The 20,543-nt window shown below is 42.9% G+C and overlaps 1 protein-coding gene across 1 annotated transcript in view; it reads left to right on the top strand.

Annotated features, from left to right (window-relative positions):
- LOC117810514 (zinc finger BED domain-containing protein 1-like) overlaps positions 1–19,234 on the top strand; it is a 68,996-nt gene extending 49,762 nt beyond the window's left edge. Inside the window, exons 5-7 of the mRNA XM_034680378.1 lie at positions 16,556–17,005; positions 18,714–18,794; positions 19,226–19,234. Coding sequence (XP_034536269.1) covers positions 16,556–17,005; positions 18,714–18,794; positions 19,226–19,234 — 540 coding nt within the window. The remainder of the gene's footprint in view (positions 1–16,555; positions 17,006–18,713; positions 18,795–19,225) is intronic.
- Positions 19,235–20,543: the final 1,309 nt, after the last annotated feature.

Here is a 20,543-nt window from a genome sequence, read left to right as displayed (position 1 = left end):
GTGAGTCTCAATGCTTTAACTGGCTTTATCTAAAGTAAAACTGCATGGAAATGAAGGATTTATTGAGAAAGGGGGCTACATTCATTGAGCAGTAGTGTTCACTCTGATACTTTTACTACACCACAAAAACAACTAAATCAAACCTATTTGAATCATTGCAGAAATTTCAATGAAACTGGGTTTTCTTGATTGTCGGCCACAAACGAGTTCTAAATATCTCAATAAGGTCATATACAGATGCAATGTTGTACCTTTATCTATTCAAAGAGAATTTCATGAATACAAAAGTAGGTGGAACAGTAAACTTAGCAAGTATTATCCTCAGAAAGTCTCAGCAAATACTTGAGATATTACTCTAACAGATGAAATTGTTCAGTCTGGATCACTGTGGTTGACAAGCTGACATTGCAAATCCTAGGGCAGTGCTGCTAGACTTGCTTAAAAAGGCAGTAATTAATTGATAGAACTTTGTGACATGTCTGCAGAAAATACTTCAACTTTCCTCGTGTGTTAACTGGACACCAACTGAAAATAAAGTATTGTACATACAGTTCTGCTTGAAAGTATGTGACCCCTTGAGTAGTTTAGATGTTTCTGTTATTTACCATGATTGTCTTATTTTATCATCACCAGTTTTTATGTATGAAATGTCAGATACAGTGGGGCAAAAAAGTATTTAGTCAGCCACTGATTTTGAAGTTCTCCCACTTAGAAAGATGAAAGAGGTCTGTAATTTTCATCAGAGGTACACTTCAACTATGAGAGACAAAATGAGAAAAAAAATCCAGGAAATCACATTGTAGGATTTTTAAAGAATTGATTTGTAAATTATGGTGGAAAATAAGTATTTGGTCAATAACAAAAGTTCAACTCAATACTTTGTAACACAACCTTTGTTGGCAATGACAGAGGTCAAACATTTCCTGTAAGTCTTCACCAGGTTTGCACACACTGTAGCTGGTATTTTGGCCCATTCCTCCATGCAGATCTCCTCTAGAGCAGTGATGTTTTGGGGCTGTCGCTGGGCAACACGGACTTTCAACTCCCGCCACAAATTTTCTGTGGGGTTAAGGTCTGGAGACGGGCTAGGCCACTCCAGGACCTTGAAATGCTTTTTACGGAGCCACTCCTTCGTTGCCCGAGCAGTGTGTTTGGGATCATTGTCATGCTGGAAGACCCAGCCACGTTCCATCTTCAATGCTCTCACTGATGGAAGGAGGTTTTGACTTAAAATCTCACGATACATGGCCCTGTTCATTCTTCCCTTAACACGGATCAGCCGTCCTGTCCCCTTTGCAGAAAAACAGCCCCAAAGCATGAGGTTTCCCCCCCCACGCTTCACAGTAGGTATGGTGTTCTTGAGATGCAACTCAGCATTCTTCTTCCTCCAAACACGACGAGTTGAGTTTTTTCCAAAAAGTTCTATTTTGGTTTCATCTGACCACATGATATTCTCCCAATCCTCTTCTGGATCATCCATATGCTCTCTGGCAAACTTCAGACGGGCCTGGACATGTACTGGCTTAAGCAGGGGGACACGCCTGGCGCTGCAGGATTTGAGTCCCTCTCGGCGTAGTGTGTTACTGATGGTAGCCTTTGTTACTTTGGTCCCAGCTCTCTGCAGGTCATTCATCAGGTCCCTTCGTGTAGTTCTGGGATTTTTGCTCACTGTTCTCATGATCATTTTGACCCCACGGGATGAGATCTTGCGTGGGGCCCCAGATCGAGGGAGATTATCAATGGTCTTGTTTGTCTTCCATTTGCTTACAATTGCTCCCACAGTTGATTTATTCACACCAACCTGCTTGCCTATTGTAGATTCACTCTTCCCAGCCTGGTGCAGGTCCACAATTTTCTTCCTGGTGTCCTTGGACAGCTCTTTGGTCTTGGCCATGGTTGAGTTTGGAGTCTGACTGTTTGAGGCTGTGGACAGGTGTCTTTTATACAGATAACCAGTTCAAACAGGTTCCATTAATACAGGTAACGAGTGGAGGACAGAAGAGCTTCTTAAAGAAGAAGTTACAGGTCTGTGAGAGACAGAACTCTTGCTCGTTTGTGGGTGACCAAATACTTATTTTCCACCATAATTTACAAATAAATTCTTTAAAAATCCTACAATGTGATTTCCTGGATTTTTTTTTCTCTTTTTGTCTCTCATAGTTGAAGTGTACCTCTGATGAAAATTACAGACCTCTCTCATCTTTCTAAGTGGGAGAACTTGCAAAATCAGTGGCTGACTGAATACTTTTTGCCCCACTGTATATGTTTATCAATTGCATGTACTTTAGTGGGACTTGTTTATAGCCCAAAAACTACATGAAAAATGAAATCAGTGTTTGTGCAAAAGTAAGTGAACCCCAAGCTGCATTGGTTAAGTCAAGCAGGTAACAGACTCAGGTAAGATCATGTTGGTGCTTAATTAATCATTTAAGCAGACCAATGAAATGAGACATCATTGGGAAAGGGTTTGGCCTGCACTGATTAAAAGAGAGACGAATCCAACCAAACCACTGTGGTCCCATAGAAATCAACAATGCTGAGAGCAAAGGAGATATCCCCCATCAGTCTGTGGAGGGCTATAAGACCATCTCCAAAAGATTCCAGCTCCATCCATCCACTTTAAGACAAATAATTTACAAATGGAGGGCCTTCAACATGACAGCAACTCTGCCTAGAAGTGGACACCCATCAAAACTATCATCCAGAAGCACCAGAAAAATAATAAATCAGGTAAAGGCCTACCCACACACCACCTCTAGTGAGTTGCAGACCTCTCTGGTAGCATCTGGGACAGATGAGCATGCATCTACAATCAGACGAAAATTTAATAGCCATGACATTTATGGGAGGGTTGCTAGAAGGAAGCCTCTGCTCTCAAAAAAGAACAAAGCTACCTTTTTCAACTTTGCCAGAGAGCACTTGGACAAACCAGAAGGCCTTCTGGAAGTCCATTCTCTGGACGGACAAGTCAAAAAAAGCATTTTTGGTCACAGTCAAAACCAACATGTTTGGAGAAAAACACTGCATATGAATAAAAGAACCTCCCAACAGTGAAGCATGGTGGTGGAAATGTGAAGGTCCTGGGCTGCTTTTCTGCTTCTGGACCAGGACGACTCCTTATTATCCAAGGAACCATGAGATCTCAGGCATATCAACACATTCTTGACCAGAATCTCCTGCCATCAGATGGATTAAAAAATCCATAAAATTGATTATGACACATAACAATGACCCAAAGCATTCGAGCAAAACTACAAAGGAATGGCTTCAGAGATAGAGGATTCATACTCTGGATTAGCCCAGTCAAAGTATGGACCTTAATCCAATTCAAATGTTGTGGCAAGACCTGAAGAAGTTGGTACATACCAGATGTCCCTCCAATCTCTCTCAATTGGCTGAGTTCTGCAAAGGAGGAGTGGGCAAAAATCCCCATAAGCAGATGCGAGAGACTGGTTAGTGGTTACAGAAGATGATTGGTTGAAGTAATGTCTGCAAAAGGAGGAGCGACAAGGTACTAATACAAGGGTTCACATACTTTTGCATGTTACATTTTCAGTTTTTTTTTTAAGGATTAAGGATTCACTCCCCACCCAGAGAGAGCAATCCACTGTCTTCCAGCAGAGAACCATGGCCTTGGGCTAAGAGGTGCTGACTCTAATCAACTGCTTCACATGTGGCTGCAAATCAGCACAGTGCTTGCCGGAGGTCAAAACCTGAAGAAGTGAATGGAGCCACATCATCTGCAAAAAGCAGAGATGATATTCTGGGGCCCCCAAACCAGAAACGTTCCTACCCTGTGCTGCACCTTGAGGTCCTGTCTAGAAAGATCACTAACAGAATCAGTGACCCGGTGCGAAGGCCAAAGAGCAGGGCGAACATGTCTGACTTTGTGCCAAGAATGCAACAGCTCTGACCCCATATCACTGCAGTACCCCCACAAAGCCCTCCAAGGGATATGATCAATACCCTTCTCTGGGTCATTCCCATGGCCAGGACACTCCATCCTAGACTTCTCCTCTTGTTTCCAAAAAGGAGGACCACCACCCCAGTAATTTCACTGAAAAAAAAAAAAGAGAGTACACAACATCCACTGAAATTCAGGATGTTCAATGAATTACTGGCAAGGCAGCATAACATATGAGCTGACACTTCTCTGACTAGCACAACTGAACATTAGTAGGGTATGCACTTCAACCTGACAAAGTGTGTAGGATTGTCCCATATTTTTTCTTCTTGTTAATAACACCTGGCTCACCTAATTAAGAACAAGTATGTTTCCCCTCTAACTTAAACAGCTTCATCAAAATACTTAACAATCTACAGGCAGTGCCCCAAACCTCCATGTGATATTAAGGACACATGCCAGCCAAGACAGCTCAACAATGTCCAGGGCCTTAAAGCATTGAAAGGCAGATCTCATCTACACCTGGTGCCTTTTTGAAATGGTAGGGTGGGCAGTTATATATGTGTGGCCAGTGAATATAACTTCTGTATGAGAGAACTATGAGTTTGTTTTATAAATAAAGTGATGTACTTACTGTGAAACGGTCTTCTACTATATAAAGGTAACCTTAACCAGGACTATTTTATACCTCACCTCTAGCAAATTTGGAGAAGTGGAAAGACAAGAGGAGATCAAACAGTTTAGTTTCTTTGTTTATTTCCATGCACTAGACACTATAGTGGTTCAGCCAGATGGTACTAAGAATGTTCTTCATTTACAGGATTCAGCAAATTATCCCTTTTCCCTCCTACAGAAAATAAAAAGCATGCCAAAGTATGCTCTCTGGCTTCAACATAGCAAACATGAAAGACTAAGGACAACAATGCTTCATCAATACAAAATATCCTTCCATCCATTCATCTTCTTCCGCTTATCCGGGTCCGGGTCGCGGGGGCAGCAGTCTCAGCAGGGAAGCCCAGACACTCCTCTCCCCGGCCACTTCCACCAGCTCTTCTGGGAGGATACCGAGGCGCTCCCAGGCCAGCTGAGAGACATAGTCCCGCCAGCGTGTCCTGGGCCTTCCCCGTGGCCTCCTCCCAGTCGGACATGACCGAAACACCTCCCCAGGGAGACGCCCGGGAGGCATCCTAACCAGATGCCCGAACCACCATCATCTGGCTCCTCTCGATCCGGAGGAGCAGCGGCTCTACTTTGAGCCTCTCCCGGATGTCTGAGCTCCTGACCCTCTCTCTAAGGCTGAGCCCAGCCACCCTGCGGAGAAAGCTCATTTCGGCCGCTTGTATCCGCGATCTCGTTCTTTCGGTCACTACCCACAGCTCGTGACCATAGGTGAGGGTCGGAACGTAGATTGACCGGTAAATTGAGAGCTTTGCCTTCTGGCTCAGCTCTCTCTTCACCACGACAGACCGGTACAGCGCCCGCATCACTGCAGACGCCGCCCCGGTCTGTCTGTCAATCTCCCGCTCCCTTTTCCCCTCACTCGTGAACAAGACCCCGAGATACTTGAACTCCTCCGCCTGGGGCAAAGACTCCCCTCCGACCCGGAGAGGGCAGGCCACCCTTTTCCGACTCAGCACCATGGCCTCAGACTTGGAGGTGCTGATCCCCATCCCCGCTGCTTCACACTCAGCTGCAAACCGTCCCAGCGCGAGCTGGAGGTCACCGCTCGATGGAGGTCACCGCTCGATGGAGCCAGTAGAACTCATCTGCAAAGAGCAGAGACGGAATCCCAAGGCCACCGAACCGGAAACCCCCCGCCACTTGGCTGCGCCTAGAAATTCTGTCCATAAAAGTTATGAACAGAACCGGTGACAAAGGGCAGCCCTGGCGGAGACCAACCCCCACCGGGAACGAATTCGACTTACTGCCGGCAATGCGAACCAGACTCTGGCTCCGACAATACAGAGACTGAATGGCCCGTAGCAACAGGCCATCCACCCCATATTCCCGGAGCATCCTCCAAAGGATACCTCGGGGGACACGGTCGTAAGCCTTCTCCAGGTCCACAAAGCACATGTGGACTGGTTGGGCAAACTCCCATGCCCCCTCCAGCACCCTCCCGAGGGTGTAGAGCTGGTCCAGTGTTCCACAACCAGGACGAAAACCGCATTGTTCCTCCTGTATACAAAATATTTCAACCAGAAAGCCACCTCAACCCCACAAGACGGGGACTCTTTCTGAACAAAGCAGGTCCTTTTTTTTATTTCAGTTAATAAATATTAAAATACACTTTAGCCCATTACTTTACAACTACCTTCCAACTTGTATTACATTTTAACATTATATGAGTATGAGATGTTTGAGTAGACCCTGATCATTTTTTACATGCAGTGCATTTGTATCCAGATGGATGTCTGTGACAGGTTTAACACCCATGAGCAACATATGCAACATGACAAAAGGAGGGACAATTCATGTCTTTGGCTTTCACAGTACTATTCATCCCAGCAAATGCTGACGTTCATTACCAGCTATTTCTACTTATTAACCAAATAAACACCCAGTTTAACTCATTCAGTATAACAAAATGCGAAGCCAACTGAAACTATGACACTTCATCAGTGCAATTTACTGTTTAATGTCGTTCCATATGACTTTAGACAAGAAAATGTAATCAATCAATCAATCATCAATCAAACTTTATTTGTATGGTGCGAAATCACAACAAATGTTAATTCAAGATGCTTTTACAAACAAAGCAGGTCTAGACCTTTCAATGTTAATTATTAATAAAGACCCAACATCAAGACAGGATACAATCCAGTCCCCTCTTACTGACAGGACTTGATCTTATGTCATCTTAATCCACCATGAATATTGTACCTTGCAGTATTTAGCAATTAACAGTGGAAAGGAAAAACTGCCTTTTAACAGGCAGAAACCTCGACCAGGACCAGACTCATGTTAGACAGCCATCTGCTTCAACCGAGTTGGGGTTGGAAACAGGGATAGAGTGACAGGAGAATACGAGAGAGAGAGAGAGCTATGATAGTGATGAGACAGATAGTAGTAGTAGCAGATGTTGCTGATGGAGTCTGGAAGGTCACAGCAGGAGGACGTCTACGGCAGCTCAGAGGAACCTACAGTCATGGCCAAAAGTTTTGAGAATGACACAAATATTACATTTTCACAAAGTCTGCTGCTTCAGGGTTTTTAGTTGTTTTTGTCAGATGTTTCTATGGTATAATGAAATACAATTAGAAGCATTTCATAAGTATCAAAAGCTTTTATTGAGAATTACACAGAATTCATGCAATAAGTCAACATTTGCAGTGTTGCCCCTTCTTCTTCAAGACCTCTGCAATTCTCCCTGGCATGCTGTCAATCAACTTCTGGACCAAATCCTGACTGATGGCAGTCCATTCTTGCATAATCAATGCTTGGAGTTTGTCAGAATTTGTGGGTTTTTGATTGTCCACCCGCCTCTTGAGGATTGACCACAAGTTCTCAATGGGATTAAGATCTGGGGAGTTTCCTGGCCAAGGGCCCAAAATCTTAATGTTTTGTTCCCCGAGCCATTTTGTTATGACTTTTGCTTTATGGCAAGGTGCTCCATCATGCTGGAAAAGGCATTCTTCATCACCAAACTGCCCTTGGATGGTTGGGAGAAGTTGCTCTCGGATGACGTTCTGGTACCATTCTTTATTCATGGCTGTGTTTTTAGGCAAGATTGTGAGAGAGCCCACTCCTTTGACCGAAAAGCAACCCCGCACATGAATGGTCTCAGGATGCTTCACTGTTGGCAAGAGACAGGACTGATGGTAGCGCTCACCTCGTCTTCTCCGAACAAGCCTTCCTCCAGATGCCCCAAACAATCGGAAAGGGGATTCATCAGAGAAAATGACTTTACCCCAGTCCTCAGCAGTCCAGTCCCTGTACCTTCTGCAGAATATCAGTCTGTCCCTGATGTTTTTACTGGAGAGAAGTGGCTTCTTTGCTGCCCTCCTTGACACCAGGCCTTCCTCCAAAAGTCTTTGCCTCACTGTGCGTGTAGATGCACTCACACCTGCCTGCTGCCATTCCTGAGCAAGCTCTGCACTGGTGGTGGCCCGATCCCGCAGCTGTAACACCTTCAGGAGACGGTCCTGGTGCTTGCTAGACTTTCTTGGGCGCCCTGGAGCCTGTTTGGCAACAATTGAACCTCTCTCCTTGAAGTTCTTGATAATTCGATAGACGGTTGACTGAGGTGCAATCTTACTCGCTGCTATAAACTTCCCTGTTAGGCCCTTTTTGTGCAATGCAATGATGGCTGCACGTGTTTCCTTGCAGGTAACCATGGCTAACAGATGAGGAACAATGGTGTCATGCACCATCTTCCTTTTAAAGTGTCCAGTCACTCAATCATGACAGATTGATCGCCAGCCTTGTCCTCATCAACAGCCACACCTGTGTTAATGTGTGTGACACCTGTGTGTCATTGAAATGATGTTAGCTGGTCCTTTTGTGGCAAGGCTGAAATGCAGTGGAAATGTGTTTTTGGTGATAAAGTTCATTTTCAAGGCAAAGAGGGACTTTGCAATTAATTGCAGTTGAGCTGATCACTCCTCATAACATTCTGGAGTATATGCAAATTACCATTATAAAAACTGAAACAGCAGACTTTGTGAAAATTAATAGTTGTGTCATTCTCAAAACTTTTGGCCATGACTGTACAAGACAAGGGAGCTCAGGGACTCCAGAAAGGTCTATGGTTAGTAACTTGGGACAGGGAGAGTAAAAGTAAGTGATGGGGGGGGGAGGGATCAGACAGGACTTTCGGGATGCAGCCGTAGGGAGTAGACGCACATCGGAGCGCTCTCGTACCACTAATTCCCATTTACCCTTTTTTTACCTGCCCGTCTCAGTATGATATAATCGTGCCTCCTGGATGCCGCAGCTGCTGAATATAGAAACAAAGACCAGGTTGATAAAGCTGGATCGTTGCCATCGCCTCGGACCCAACATGACCTCTGGGCAGCGTGACCACGGACCACCGCCCTGCTGTGTCATCCTGCGACTCCACAACCCTAGGGATAAGAAGAGGGTGCTGGACGCGTCGAGAAGGGTCGCGGAGAATGGAAAACAGCTGCGTTTCCAGGGCTCGAGAAATCATTCTACCCGGACTACTCACTGGGAACCATCAGGAAACGCAAATCATTTGATGAGGTCAGGAAACTACTGAGGGAGAAGAAAGTGGAGTTTGCCTTGCTGCACACTGGGACGCTTCGGATAAGGCACAACGGCACAACAATGCTGTATGACACCCCTGAGAAGGCTATGTCCTTCATTAACTCCCTGACCGAAGCTGACTAACTGTAGCCTTTTGCTCATCCTCACCTGTTTACAGGCCCACCCACGTGATACACCATAACTGAGGTACAATTATTATTATTATTATTATTATTATTATTGAGTAGGCAGTTAAGTCTCTTTATTTTACTTTTACACTAAATGGGAAGTAAGAATATATTTTTGATTGTATTATAAATTTGGCGTGTAGAGGCTTGGAGGCAGATATGACAGACTGTTTACCTGGCTACACTAAGCTAGTTTATGCCATCCTCTCTTGTTTTCTACATGATGTCTTCTCTTCTCTGCATCTCCTTAAGGAAGCCACACACCTAATACCAAATGAATGCTGGTATGATATCTTTGTTAAACCCGTTTTATTATGGGTACTGATTAATCAAAATGTATCTTTATTGTTCTTTGTTTTTGTTCAGAATGTTAATTTGCGTTTACCTGGCTGCTCGGCACATTTAATGGACTCATGTTTTGTTTTTTTTCTCTTTGTAAATCTGAAATTTGGTGGTTATTTTCAGGTTGTACTGCTTTATTATTCTGTATGAGATAGTAAATGTCATTGAATAGCCTTAAACTTTGTTCATGGAATGTCAGTGGTTTGCACAAGCCAATTAAGAGGAGGACTGTGTTATCTTTTCTGAAGAGAGAGAATGTTTATCTAGCATTTTTACAAGAGACTTATTTGGAGGAAAACAAGGACCTACCCAAATTAAAACATACCTGGATTGGTGAGGTTTATATGACTTCTTATGCATCTGAGGGGTTGCGATTCTAATAAGTAAAAATATTGCCTTCAGATCCACTAATATTTTAAAAGATAGGGGAGGTAGATATGTGATCCTCAGGGGCATCTTGTTTGGGAAATCTGTATCCTTCATGAACATCTACTGCCCCCCAGGGCACCCAACTGACTTTCTCACCAAAGCCTTTGCAGATTTGAGGAACTTACCTCTGGTTATTCTTATGTTGCAGGGGATTTTAATTGTCATATTAACCCTTTGCTGGACCGGCTCCCTCCTGCTGATGGCCCTCCTAGAAGACAAGCTAAAGCCTTCATTTCAATTTGTATTGATCTGGATTTTGCTGATGACTGGAGGACATTTAATCCTTCTTCCTTAGAATTCACATTCTTTTCCCACCAACATAAATGTCATACTAGATTAGATTACTTTGTATTGCCCAAAAGACTGCTGTTCTCAGTAGTGTCATGCAAAATTGGAAGCATAGTGGTGAGCGATCATGCTCCTATTTACATGAATATATCTTTCCAAGAATAAATAGATTTTCAAGTCCTGGAGGTTTAACTCTGCACTTCTGAGTGATGATAATTTCACCTCTAACTTTACTGCCAAATTTAAGACGTTTTATGGGTTTCAATGCTAACTCCTCTCCTAATCCAGCTATTTTGTGGGAAACATGCAAGGCATTCTTTAGGGGCATAGCTATATCTTACACAGCCAGCAGGATGCGCCAAAGATTAGAAGAACGAAAACAATTAGAAAGTATACTCTCCCAAGCAGAAGAAAGCTATTTAGCCGGTCCTGGTTCTGTCAAGCTGAGGGAGTTAAATGCCTCTCGTGTAGCCCTAGAATCCCTACTTACTTTACAATCAGAGAAAATTTGCAAAACAATGTCTATATGAGTCTGGGGATAAGTCTGGCAGATACCTGGCACGTCTTGCCAAAAGGAGAACAGACTCACAGACCATAGTTTCAATCGTGGATGCTGAAGGCAATAGATCTTTTGAAACTCAAGTTATCAATCAATCAATCAGACTTTATTTATAAAGCGCTTTTCATACAATGACATTGTAACACAAAGTGCTGTACAAGAAAAACAACTTAAAATAGAATAAATTAAGAAAAAGATCCCAGCCCTAGCCCCGACCCCAAACCCACCCCACAATCCTAAGGTTAACAACACAATATGCAACAATAGTAATAATAACAATAAAAAAATAAATGAATAAAAAATCTAAATAATTTGCTGAATGAACTGAGGAAACGCTCTCATGTTATCTTAATGAGGAAACACTGGAGGTAAAATAAGATGTTAAAACTCAAAACAGGAAATTAAAATCACCAAAGTAAAATACATTTCTAAGATAATAAAAGACTAAAATATTAAACCATTAAAAGAAAATAAGATGTGAGACTTAAAATAAATAAATAAGTAAAGAAATAAATAAATAAAGTAGAATAAAAGTGACTAAACTTGAAATAGATAATAAATAAATAAATAGATAAAACTGTTAAGAATAAAAATAAAACTTAGTTAAAAGCAAGACTAAGAAGGTAGGTAAGTTATTAATGATAGGTTTGCAGTTTTCTATATGAACTTACACTACTGTTCAAAAGTTTTAGAACACCCCAAGTTTTCCACTTTTTTACTGAAATCCAAGCAGTTCAAGTTTATTGAATAGCTTGAAATGGTACAAAGGTAAGTGGTGAACTGCCAGAGGTAAAAAAAAAAACACCGTAAGATTACCCAAAACTGAAAAAATTATGTACATTTCAGAATTATACGAAAAGGCCTTTTTCAAGGAACAAGAAATGGGTTGCAGTTCTGCTGCAATTGAGGTTAGTCAAGCCTTGAAAGTTGGTGCTACCAATTACTTACAGGTGTCCCAACTTTCCTTGTTTACTTACAACGCCCTCTGTCTGCATAAAAGTAGTGTTGGAACACACTGTGGTACCATACCCTCGTGAGCAATATTTGATCAGTCCTGTACTCCAGAAATGAGTGTGTTGCTTTAGAAATGGCCAGAAAAAGGCAATTAACAATGGAAGAGAGACAGACCATCACAACACTTGAAGATGTAGGTCTTTCCTACAGAGAAATTGCAAAGAAAATCAAGGTGTCAGTGAGTACAGTTTCCTTCACCATCAAACGGCACTCAGAAACTGGGAGAAACTCTGACAGGAAGAGGTCTGGCAGACCCAAAGCCACAACAAAATCAGAAGACAAGTTTCTGAGAGTCAACAGCTTGTGTGATAGGAGGCTCACAGGACAACAACTTCAAGCACAGCTGAATAGTGGTCGTAGTAAGCAATTCTCAGTTCCAACTGTGTAGAGAAGACTTCGAGCTCCAGGTTTGACTGGTCAAGTTGTAGCAAAAAAGTATTTGCTAAGGCATCAGAATAAGAAAAAGAGGCTTGCCTGGGCCCTGAAACACCGCCAGTGGACTACTGAAGAATGGAAGAAGGTGTTATGGACAGATGAATCAAAATTTGAAATCTTCTGATCATCACGCAGGATTTTTGTATGCAGTCGAGTAGGCGAAAGGGTGGTTCCTCAGTGTGTGACATCAACTGTCAAACATGGAGGAGGAAACGTGATGGTCTGGAACTGTTTTGCTGGATCTAGTGTCGGTGACTTGTCCAGAGTGGAAGGCATCCTTTTAGCATTCTGCAGCACCATGCAGGGCCTTCTGGTATGAACCAGGTTGGTCAGGGATTCATCCTACAGCAAGATAATTACCCAAAACATAAGTCCAAGCTATGCCAGAACTTTCTAAGGAAAAATAAGAACAAGATGGTAAGCTTGAAAACATGGAGTGGCCAGCACAGTCTCCAGACTTAAACCCCATCGAGCTGGTTTGGGATGAACTGGACAGAAGAGTGAAAGCAAAGAAACCTACAAGTGCCACACATTCATGGGAGCTTCTGCTACAGAGCTGGGGAGAACTTTCTGAAGAATATTTGATTTCTATTGTAGAAAGAATGCCACGAGTGTGTTCAGCTGTTATATCTGTCAAAGGTGGCTACTTAAATGAGTCCAAAGTTTAGACTACATTTTGGTTTATGAAATGATTCCATGTCTTATTTTTGAAATTCTATTGTTTATCTGTTCTATGTTTTCATTTCAGAGCACAATAAGACATTGAACTGCTAATTTCAATAAAAAACTTGAACAATTGGGATGTTCTAAAACTTTTGACCGGTAGTGTATATACAGCTGAACATGGTGATAACACTCCTCAACTTATGCAACACTTTTTCTCCAACATTGAACTCCCCATGATTTCAGAGGAGCAAAGATGTATCATAAATGCCCCCTTTTCAAAGGGGGAGATTCTTAATTCCCTCAAAAATCTTCAGTCTGGAAAGTCGCCAGGCCCTGACGGCTTTGAATGTGCATTTTATAAGAAATTTCCTAATTTATTCCTTGATCCCTATCTACCCATGTTGAACTACTCGGCTGCAACAGGAATCCTTCCTCTGTCACTAAGGGAGGCCAATATTTCACTTATTCTAAAAAAAAAAGGAAAATGCCCTGAGAGTTGTGCCTCTTATAGGTCGATTGCCTTATTAAATTCTGATTTTAAATTGCTTTCTAAAATGCTGGCACTGCGACATGAACGTTTCCACCCTCATATCATTAATGCAGACCAAACTGGATTTATTAAGGACCAGACTCTTCAGACAATGTGAGGAGGCTCCTCAATATTATTGAACGCATGCGTGGGTGGGATGACACTGGTCTGGTGCTTTCTCTGGACGCGGAAAAGGCATTTGACCGCATCAAATGGCCCTACCTCTTCTATACCATGACTGCTTTTGGCCTTGGCGACACTTATATTAAATGGTTTAGAATTCTTTATAAGGATCCACACGCAGCGGTCGTTACAAATGGTCAGAGATCGAGCAAATTCTCTCTTCAACATGGAAATCACCAGAGCTGTCCATTGAGTCCGCTGCTCTGCGCCGTGGCCATCGAGCCGCTGGCCCAGACTATACGTCAATCAACCACAATCTCAGTAATCTTTGTTGGAGAGAGGGAGCATAGGCTTAATTTATATGCGGATGATTTGCTTTTGTTTTTATCAAGTCCAAATCTTTCTATTCCATCTGACATTTGACACCATTACCAGGTTTAGTTCATTTTCAGGTTATAAGATCAACTTCTCTAAATCTGAGGTTATGCCATTTGGTTCTCTTCGTACTGTTCCTCAATCCCCTGATCCATTCCCTTTCCGTTTGTCCCCTTCAGGTTTTGTATACCTTGGTATATCCATAACCCCCTCATTTGATTAGATGTATAGTGCTAATTTTACACCTCTCTTGAATACCATAAAGGTGACCTTGATCGCTGGATGTCCCTACCGTTGTCGTGGCTGGGTAGGGTTGCACTCATTAACATGAATGTCCTACCAAGGCTTTTGTATCCACTTCAGATGGTACCCATTATTTTTTTAAATAAGGTGGTTAAGATCCTTGAAGGTTGGCTGAGCTTTTTTATTTGGAACAAAAGAAAACCCCTGCTTGAAGCTAGCAAAATTACAATTACCCAATGCTGCTGGAGGTCTGGATCTTCCAAATATGAAATGGTATCAGGTGGCCGCACATTTAAGGTTCGTGGCTGAATGGCTGAGGAAAGATCAGTCTTCCACGTGGCTTGACTTAGAAGCTGCCCAGTGTAGTTGTCCACTCCGAAATCTGTTATTTCTCATAGATCCTGCCTCAGCAAAAAAACTGTGTACAAACCCAATCGTCCTAAACACACTAAGGGTATGGAATTCAGCTAGGTCCTCGGAGGGTCGAACCAATTTAACATCTCCCCATACTCCAATTCAAGGGAACCCTGATTTCCCTCTGGGTCTTGACGACCCTATGTTTAAGAAATGGCGTGCTAAGGGAATAACAGTGCTAGGAGATTTATTCACTGGCTCTGCCTTGATGTCTCTTACTCAGTTACAGCAAAAAATATGACTTCACAGGCCTCACTTTCTTTAGTCTTCTGCATGTGAGAGACTTCATACTAAAGCGTACAACATTAACAGTTAATACAGAAACCTCATAAATCGAGAGAGCACTCTCACTTGGCCTTAGAAGACGTCTGATTGGCTTTTGCTATGGTTTACTGAGATCGACTGCAACTGTTAATACCCTGGCCACCAAGCGGATGTGGGAAGCAGATCTTGGAGTGGAAATTGCAGATGAGGACTGGTGGGAAATATTTGAAAATGCGAAAAGAATTTCTGTATGCAACAGGGTGTGGTCGATACAACTGAGAATTATACATAGACTGCAAATTTCACCCAGCCTTCGTCATAAAATGAATGCCACTTTATCTCCATTCTGCCTTAAATGTAAAGTTGATATAGGAGACTATACTAACTGTATGTGGTCCTGTTCCAAAATAGAATGGTACTGGTCAGGTCTAGTAGACCAACTGAGTATAATATTTGGCGTGGAGGTTGAGCCAGACCCTGTTTGTCTTATTCTTGACCTTCCTGACAGGAAGCTTGCCAATAAACATCACTAACGACTGTTTAACCTTTTAGCATATGCTGCAAGGAAAAACATTCTGTTATCCTGGATTAAGGAGAAGCCACCAACGATGAAAAACTGGCACTGGCCTTTTCATCTTCTTGGTCCACCTTTAACATTTGTAAGATAGGTGTGTATCTTATATTCTCTAGGAGTGTGTCCTTTTGTAAAATGTCTGAGCTGCCCTGTTTATATTTTTGTTTGTTTGTATATATGTTTTTTGTTTGTTTGTTTTTTAATTTGAAAACCCCCCAATAAAAATATGACGGGAAAAAAAAAAAAAGAACTAAAAAAAGAAAGAGCCACCAGTCAGCATACCAGCATCTTATTTCCTCTTCAAAAGTAAAGAGAGCACAGAGAGCATTATTTATAACAGGCTTTTTCCACCGCCTGAGGACAAGGGGCTCTGTGCATTTGAATGAAGAGAGTGGTCTCTCGTCGGCTCTAGAATATTTCATTTACTTTATTCAGCAGCAGTCACAATCTCCACATCTGAGGAGGCAGAGAGCAAACAGCTCTCATGAGAAGGAATTGGCATTAAGCTCTTGCCTTTTACTATGGTAAGATAATAAATTAAGGGCATTTACAGCTGGTTGTGTCAGTTTTTCAAAAAATAAAATCTTTTAGTACAATTGTTTGTTTTTATATACATAGAGGTATCAATCAAACCTGCTGGAGCTACTTCAGAAATGCCAAAGTCCAGTTGTCAACACAATGCCAACATGTAATCCCCTTGTTGTGTAAGGATTGTGTAGCCAAGTTAGGACTGGTGAGGGACTTCTGGGGTTAGAAAAGTAAAAAAACCAAAAACGCCACCTTGGGACTTTCACCCAAAGAATGTTATCAATATCCTTATTTTTAGTTACCAACCCTTCAACAGAGGGTCTCCCCTTTAAGAAACACAGGTAAGCCCACAAATGAATACAAAGGCATGGTTGTATGAAAATATAAATACATCCCCCCAGGGGTGTGTGCTGAGCCCCCTCCTCTTCACCTTACTGACTCACGACTGCACAGCTCTAACCTTTTTACTAAGTTTGCTGATGACACGACCGTGGTGGGTCTCATCAACAAAGGGGATGAGACAAACTACAGGACTGAGGTGAGCCGCCTGGCCTTGTGGTGCAAACACAACAATCTGTCTCTGAACGTGGAGAAGACGAAGGAGATTGTTGTGGACTTCAGGAGAACACGCACCCAGCACGCTCCTCTGACCATCAATGGTGCTACTGTGGAGAGGGTGGGCGGCACCAAGTTCCTGGGTGTGTACATCACTGAAGACCTCACCTGGACCACCAACACCGCATCACTGACCAAGAAGGCACGTCAGTGCCTCTACTTTCTCCGCAAGCTGAGGAAAACTAGAGCCCCTGCCCCCATCATGCGCACCTTCTACAGAGGCACCCTCCCGAGCATTCTCACCAGCAACATCACTTTGTGGTACGGGGCCTGCACTGCGTCCTGCCGTACGAACCTCCAGCGCATCGTGAGAACAGCTGAGAAGATTGTTGGTGCCTCTCTCCCCTCCCTCCAAGACATTTACTCTTCCCGCCTCACCCGAAAAAGCCCTGCGCATAGCAGGCGACCCCTCCCACCCGTCTCATAGGCCTCTTCAGCCTGTTGTTCAGCTATCAGTAAGGAGACTACGTAGTCACCGGGCCAGAACCAGCAGACTGAGGGACAGTTTTATCCACCAGGCAGTCAGGATGCTGAACTCACTGGTCACTTCCCCCCCTATTTGTTTTTATCCACAGGTCTGTGCGGATTTGTATACACCCTGCTGGCTGGCTGGTTTCCTGCTGACATCAGTCTGATAAGCTGCAACTGCATGCTTAGCTGATTGGTCACTCACAGCTCCAACCCCAACTACCTGATATGTGAGGTCTGAGTGGCTTTTGGCTTGTCAAATAAGCCATCTGGGAGCTTTTTCTTAAGCTAAATGTGCCATTGAAAGGGCAGTATTGACATGTTTATTCCATCATGGCAGCAGCATGAAGAGACTTGCTGACAGCCCAATATACAAGTACAGATCCCATATTCTTGAAATGTGAAAAAGGTAGCAGGCTGCAGAAATGTTACTGGTAGTAAATAAAGAGGAAAACAAAAGTTGGATTTTTAGAAAGAAACAAATCCATGTATCCTGACCTGTGGCAGTCAAGTGTTTTAAAGGAGCGAGCTGCTGATAAGCATAAAACAATGCCATGGGGTTGGTGAAAGTTGGGCTGTTTATTCTGGAGAAATGCTAACTCTGAAGGTTAATTAAAATCCTAATCTTTTCCTTTCACTTTCCTCTCCCAGCTCACCTTATTTCGCTCTCATCTTTTTCCATATTCATCCTGACTTTGAAGCTCAGAATAACTGCGGGAGTCAAACCTTATACCTTCTAAACTTCCTGCATCATTTTCTTCCCATCGGATGCACCAACTCCTTTTCTATTTCTGCATCCTCCAGTCAGATAATTACAATCCTCAAACCATTTGCTTGTTGTTTGCTTCCCTCCTCTCCTCTCTTTGTCTGACACACTGACTCATCCTCCCAGAGAGTAAAAACACGTGTGTGTGTGTGTGTGTGTGTGTGTGTGTGTGTGTGTGTGTGTGTGTGTGTGTGTGTGTGTGTGTGTACGTTTGTGTATGTGTGTTTGTGAGTATTGTGGATATGGGACTCCACACCTCACTCTTATATACTCACAATTGTCACTATTTACTCAATCACATTCATTTACTTAATCATATTATATCATATTAATTTTACTCATATAGCCAAATATACTAATCATCATGAGTGTTTAGATACAAATATAGCGTGTACTGAAACCATGCAGCTTGGCACCACGGAGAACTGAGACCTGTACAGTATTGAGGCCTCGGTCACCCTGAACATCTGAGAGAGTGGAAAAGTACTGAGAACCAAAGAACGCCATGACTGCATGTCTGGATAGCGGAAAACCATAACAACAAGAAGGACCTGAAGGTCGTAGTCATAACGACATATTAAAAGTAAGACGTAATGTAGCCAAAAACAGGAACCAGGGCCTTGGGAGAATTCCATGCATCAGCAGACATAGGTTCAGTATCCCAGAAATTAAGGGGGGCAGGTGGCAGACCACACGTAGCTGATGTGCATTGGTGAATGATGAGAGAACGTTATCCTTGAGGGTAGACAGGAATGTGTGTGCGCTAACTTTCACGTTTCAGGACAACTTCTCAGGCCTGGAGGAGTATGATGGGAGTCAGAACGAGGATGGCGTGGACGCGCCTCGGGCCAATGAGGGGGAGGCAACGCCCTCAAATCATGCACAATTCAAATTCATCCTATGTGTTAATAAATACTGGGTCAGGGAAAAAGTAGTTAGTTCAGACTTCGCGAACTGAACAGCACTGTTGTTGATCAGGGACACGATAGTCAGACCCAGAGCTCTGTACACTTTGCAATTTCTACTGGTGTTTAGAATAAAGCTGATTTTTGAAACTTCAATACCTCCTCCTATTTTCTTCATCAAACGAACACGCGAGGACCAGGCATTCAGAGAGGTCCTCCAACAGTATACTCTGCATGAATTAGTCAGAATGCTATATCTCAGTGCTTCACTTAGGTGTTGTAATTACTGAACTCTTTAGTAGGAATCTTAAACCTTTGCAATGTTTCTGGAACAGAAAATACCTGCAACACTGTGTAAAAACCCTTGTATGATGTATTTTCTGTGTAGATCTTTTGATGAAGGCTAAACAATAAAAGAGAACAGCAGAATGTTACAAATGGCACATTAGACCATATTCATTTACAACCCCAAAAACTGATTCAGATGGTTTGTAGATCACTGAAACACTACTTTTTAATGAAAATAGTGCAAAGACAACAAATCAAATGTTGATACAGAAAAATATTCTTGTTTGGTGAAAACTCCATGCTCATTTTAAATGTGATGCCAGTTGTTGGAACAGTGGCAACCCAGCCATGAAAAATGTGTGCAATGCTCAGAGACGTCGGAGGAGATGAAAAACACAGCCAATGTGTATTGATCCCGGAAGAGCTGTAAATGCGCGAGTGCCACTGGGTGAACCAATGACAAGGCTGTGCGTAGGCTATGTTGTCGATTTGACGCAGAGGTATGAATCAGGCTTTATTTTAATTGAGTATGTGTCCTGATACTGGCACATGTAGGCATTGTATGAGTACTGGAATAGCAGTGAGTGCGTATTTAAAAAAATACTGAATATCATCTGCAAAAAGGGCCACTTTATGCAATAAATGAAGTTAAGGTGTTAACTTAGATTCGGGAGCAGGACCACGCCTAAACCACACCCTCAATCACCTGACAAGCCTTCTTAAACGTAGCCAGCCTACTCCAACTGCTTGTCCGTGATTCTTCAACCCACCCTCCCTCACCTTACTCTCCTGCCCTTAACCTACTTCCTTGTCCTCTCCTACTCATCTCGTGCTCGCTCCTTCTATGCCCTGTCTACTTCCAGGTACAACCTGGGTCAAGATCAGCTCCGGCAGGATAACGCTGAGACGGAACCCCCATCCTGAGTCTCCTTCTGCTGGGCACACCACGCACAACTAATTCATTAAATGTTCAACTTATATCCTTGTGTGGCGTGGTCCTTGCTAGTGAACCCTCTCTCATCTGTTATTCTAAACTCATTGGTGTATAGCCTCTGCTAAAGGTTCAAAGGTAAGTGCAAAAAAAGGGTTTTATAAAGCAGATTAATCCATGTGGCAAATTTTCCTCCAAAGCCCATTTCCAGCAGAGTTGTTCAAGAGATAACCAATCTACTCTATCAAATCCTTTCTCAGCATCCAAGCTGAGAAACATCAGAGGCTGTCTGTTTGTGCTGTCTTTGACTACAAATTTAAAGTTCTACTTTAATTGTTTATTCCTTGATGGCTTGAGAAGGGAAATGGTATATCACCAAGACCAAGCACTGCACCTTGGGGGACAGAGCCTTTGCCATCGCTGCCCCGACTCTCTGGAACTCTCTGCCCCAACACTTCCACAACTCTGACTCTCTTCAATCATTTAA

Source organism: Notolabrus celidotus, chromosome 3, assembly GCF_009762535.1.
Source record: "Notolabrus celidotus isolate fNotCel1 chromosome 3, fNotCel1.pri, whole genome shotgun sequence".
In the NCBI taxonomy this organism is placed as follows: Eukaryota; Metazoa; Chordata; class Actinopteri; order Labriformes; family Labridae; genus Notolabrus; species Notolabrus celidotus.
The sequence above is the reverse complement of the archived record's forward strand: the minus strand, read 5'-3'. Positions and strand labels throughout refer to the sequence as shown.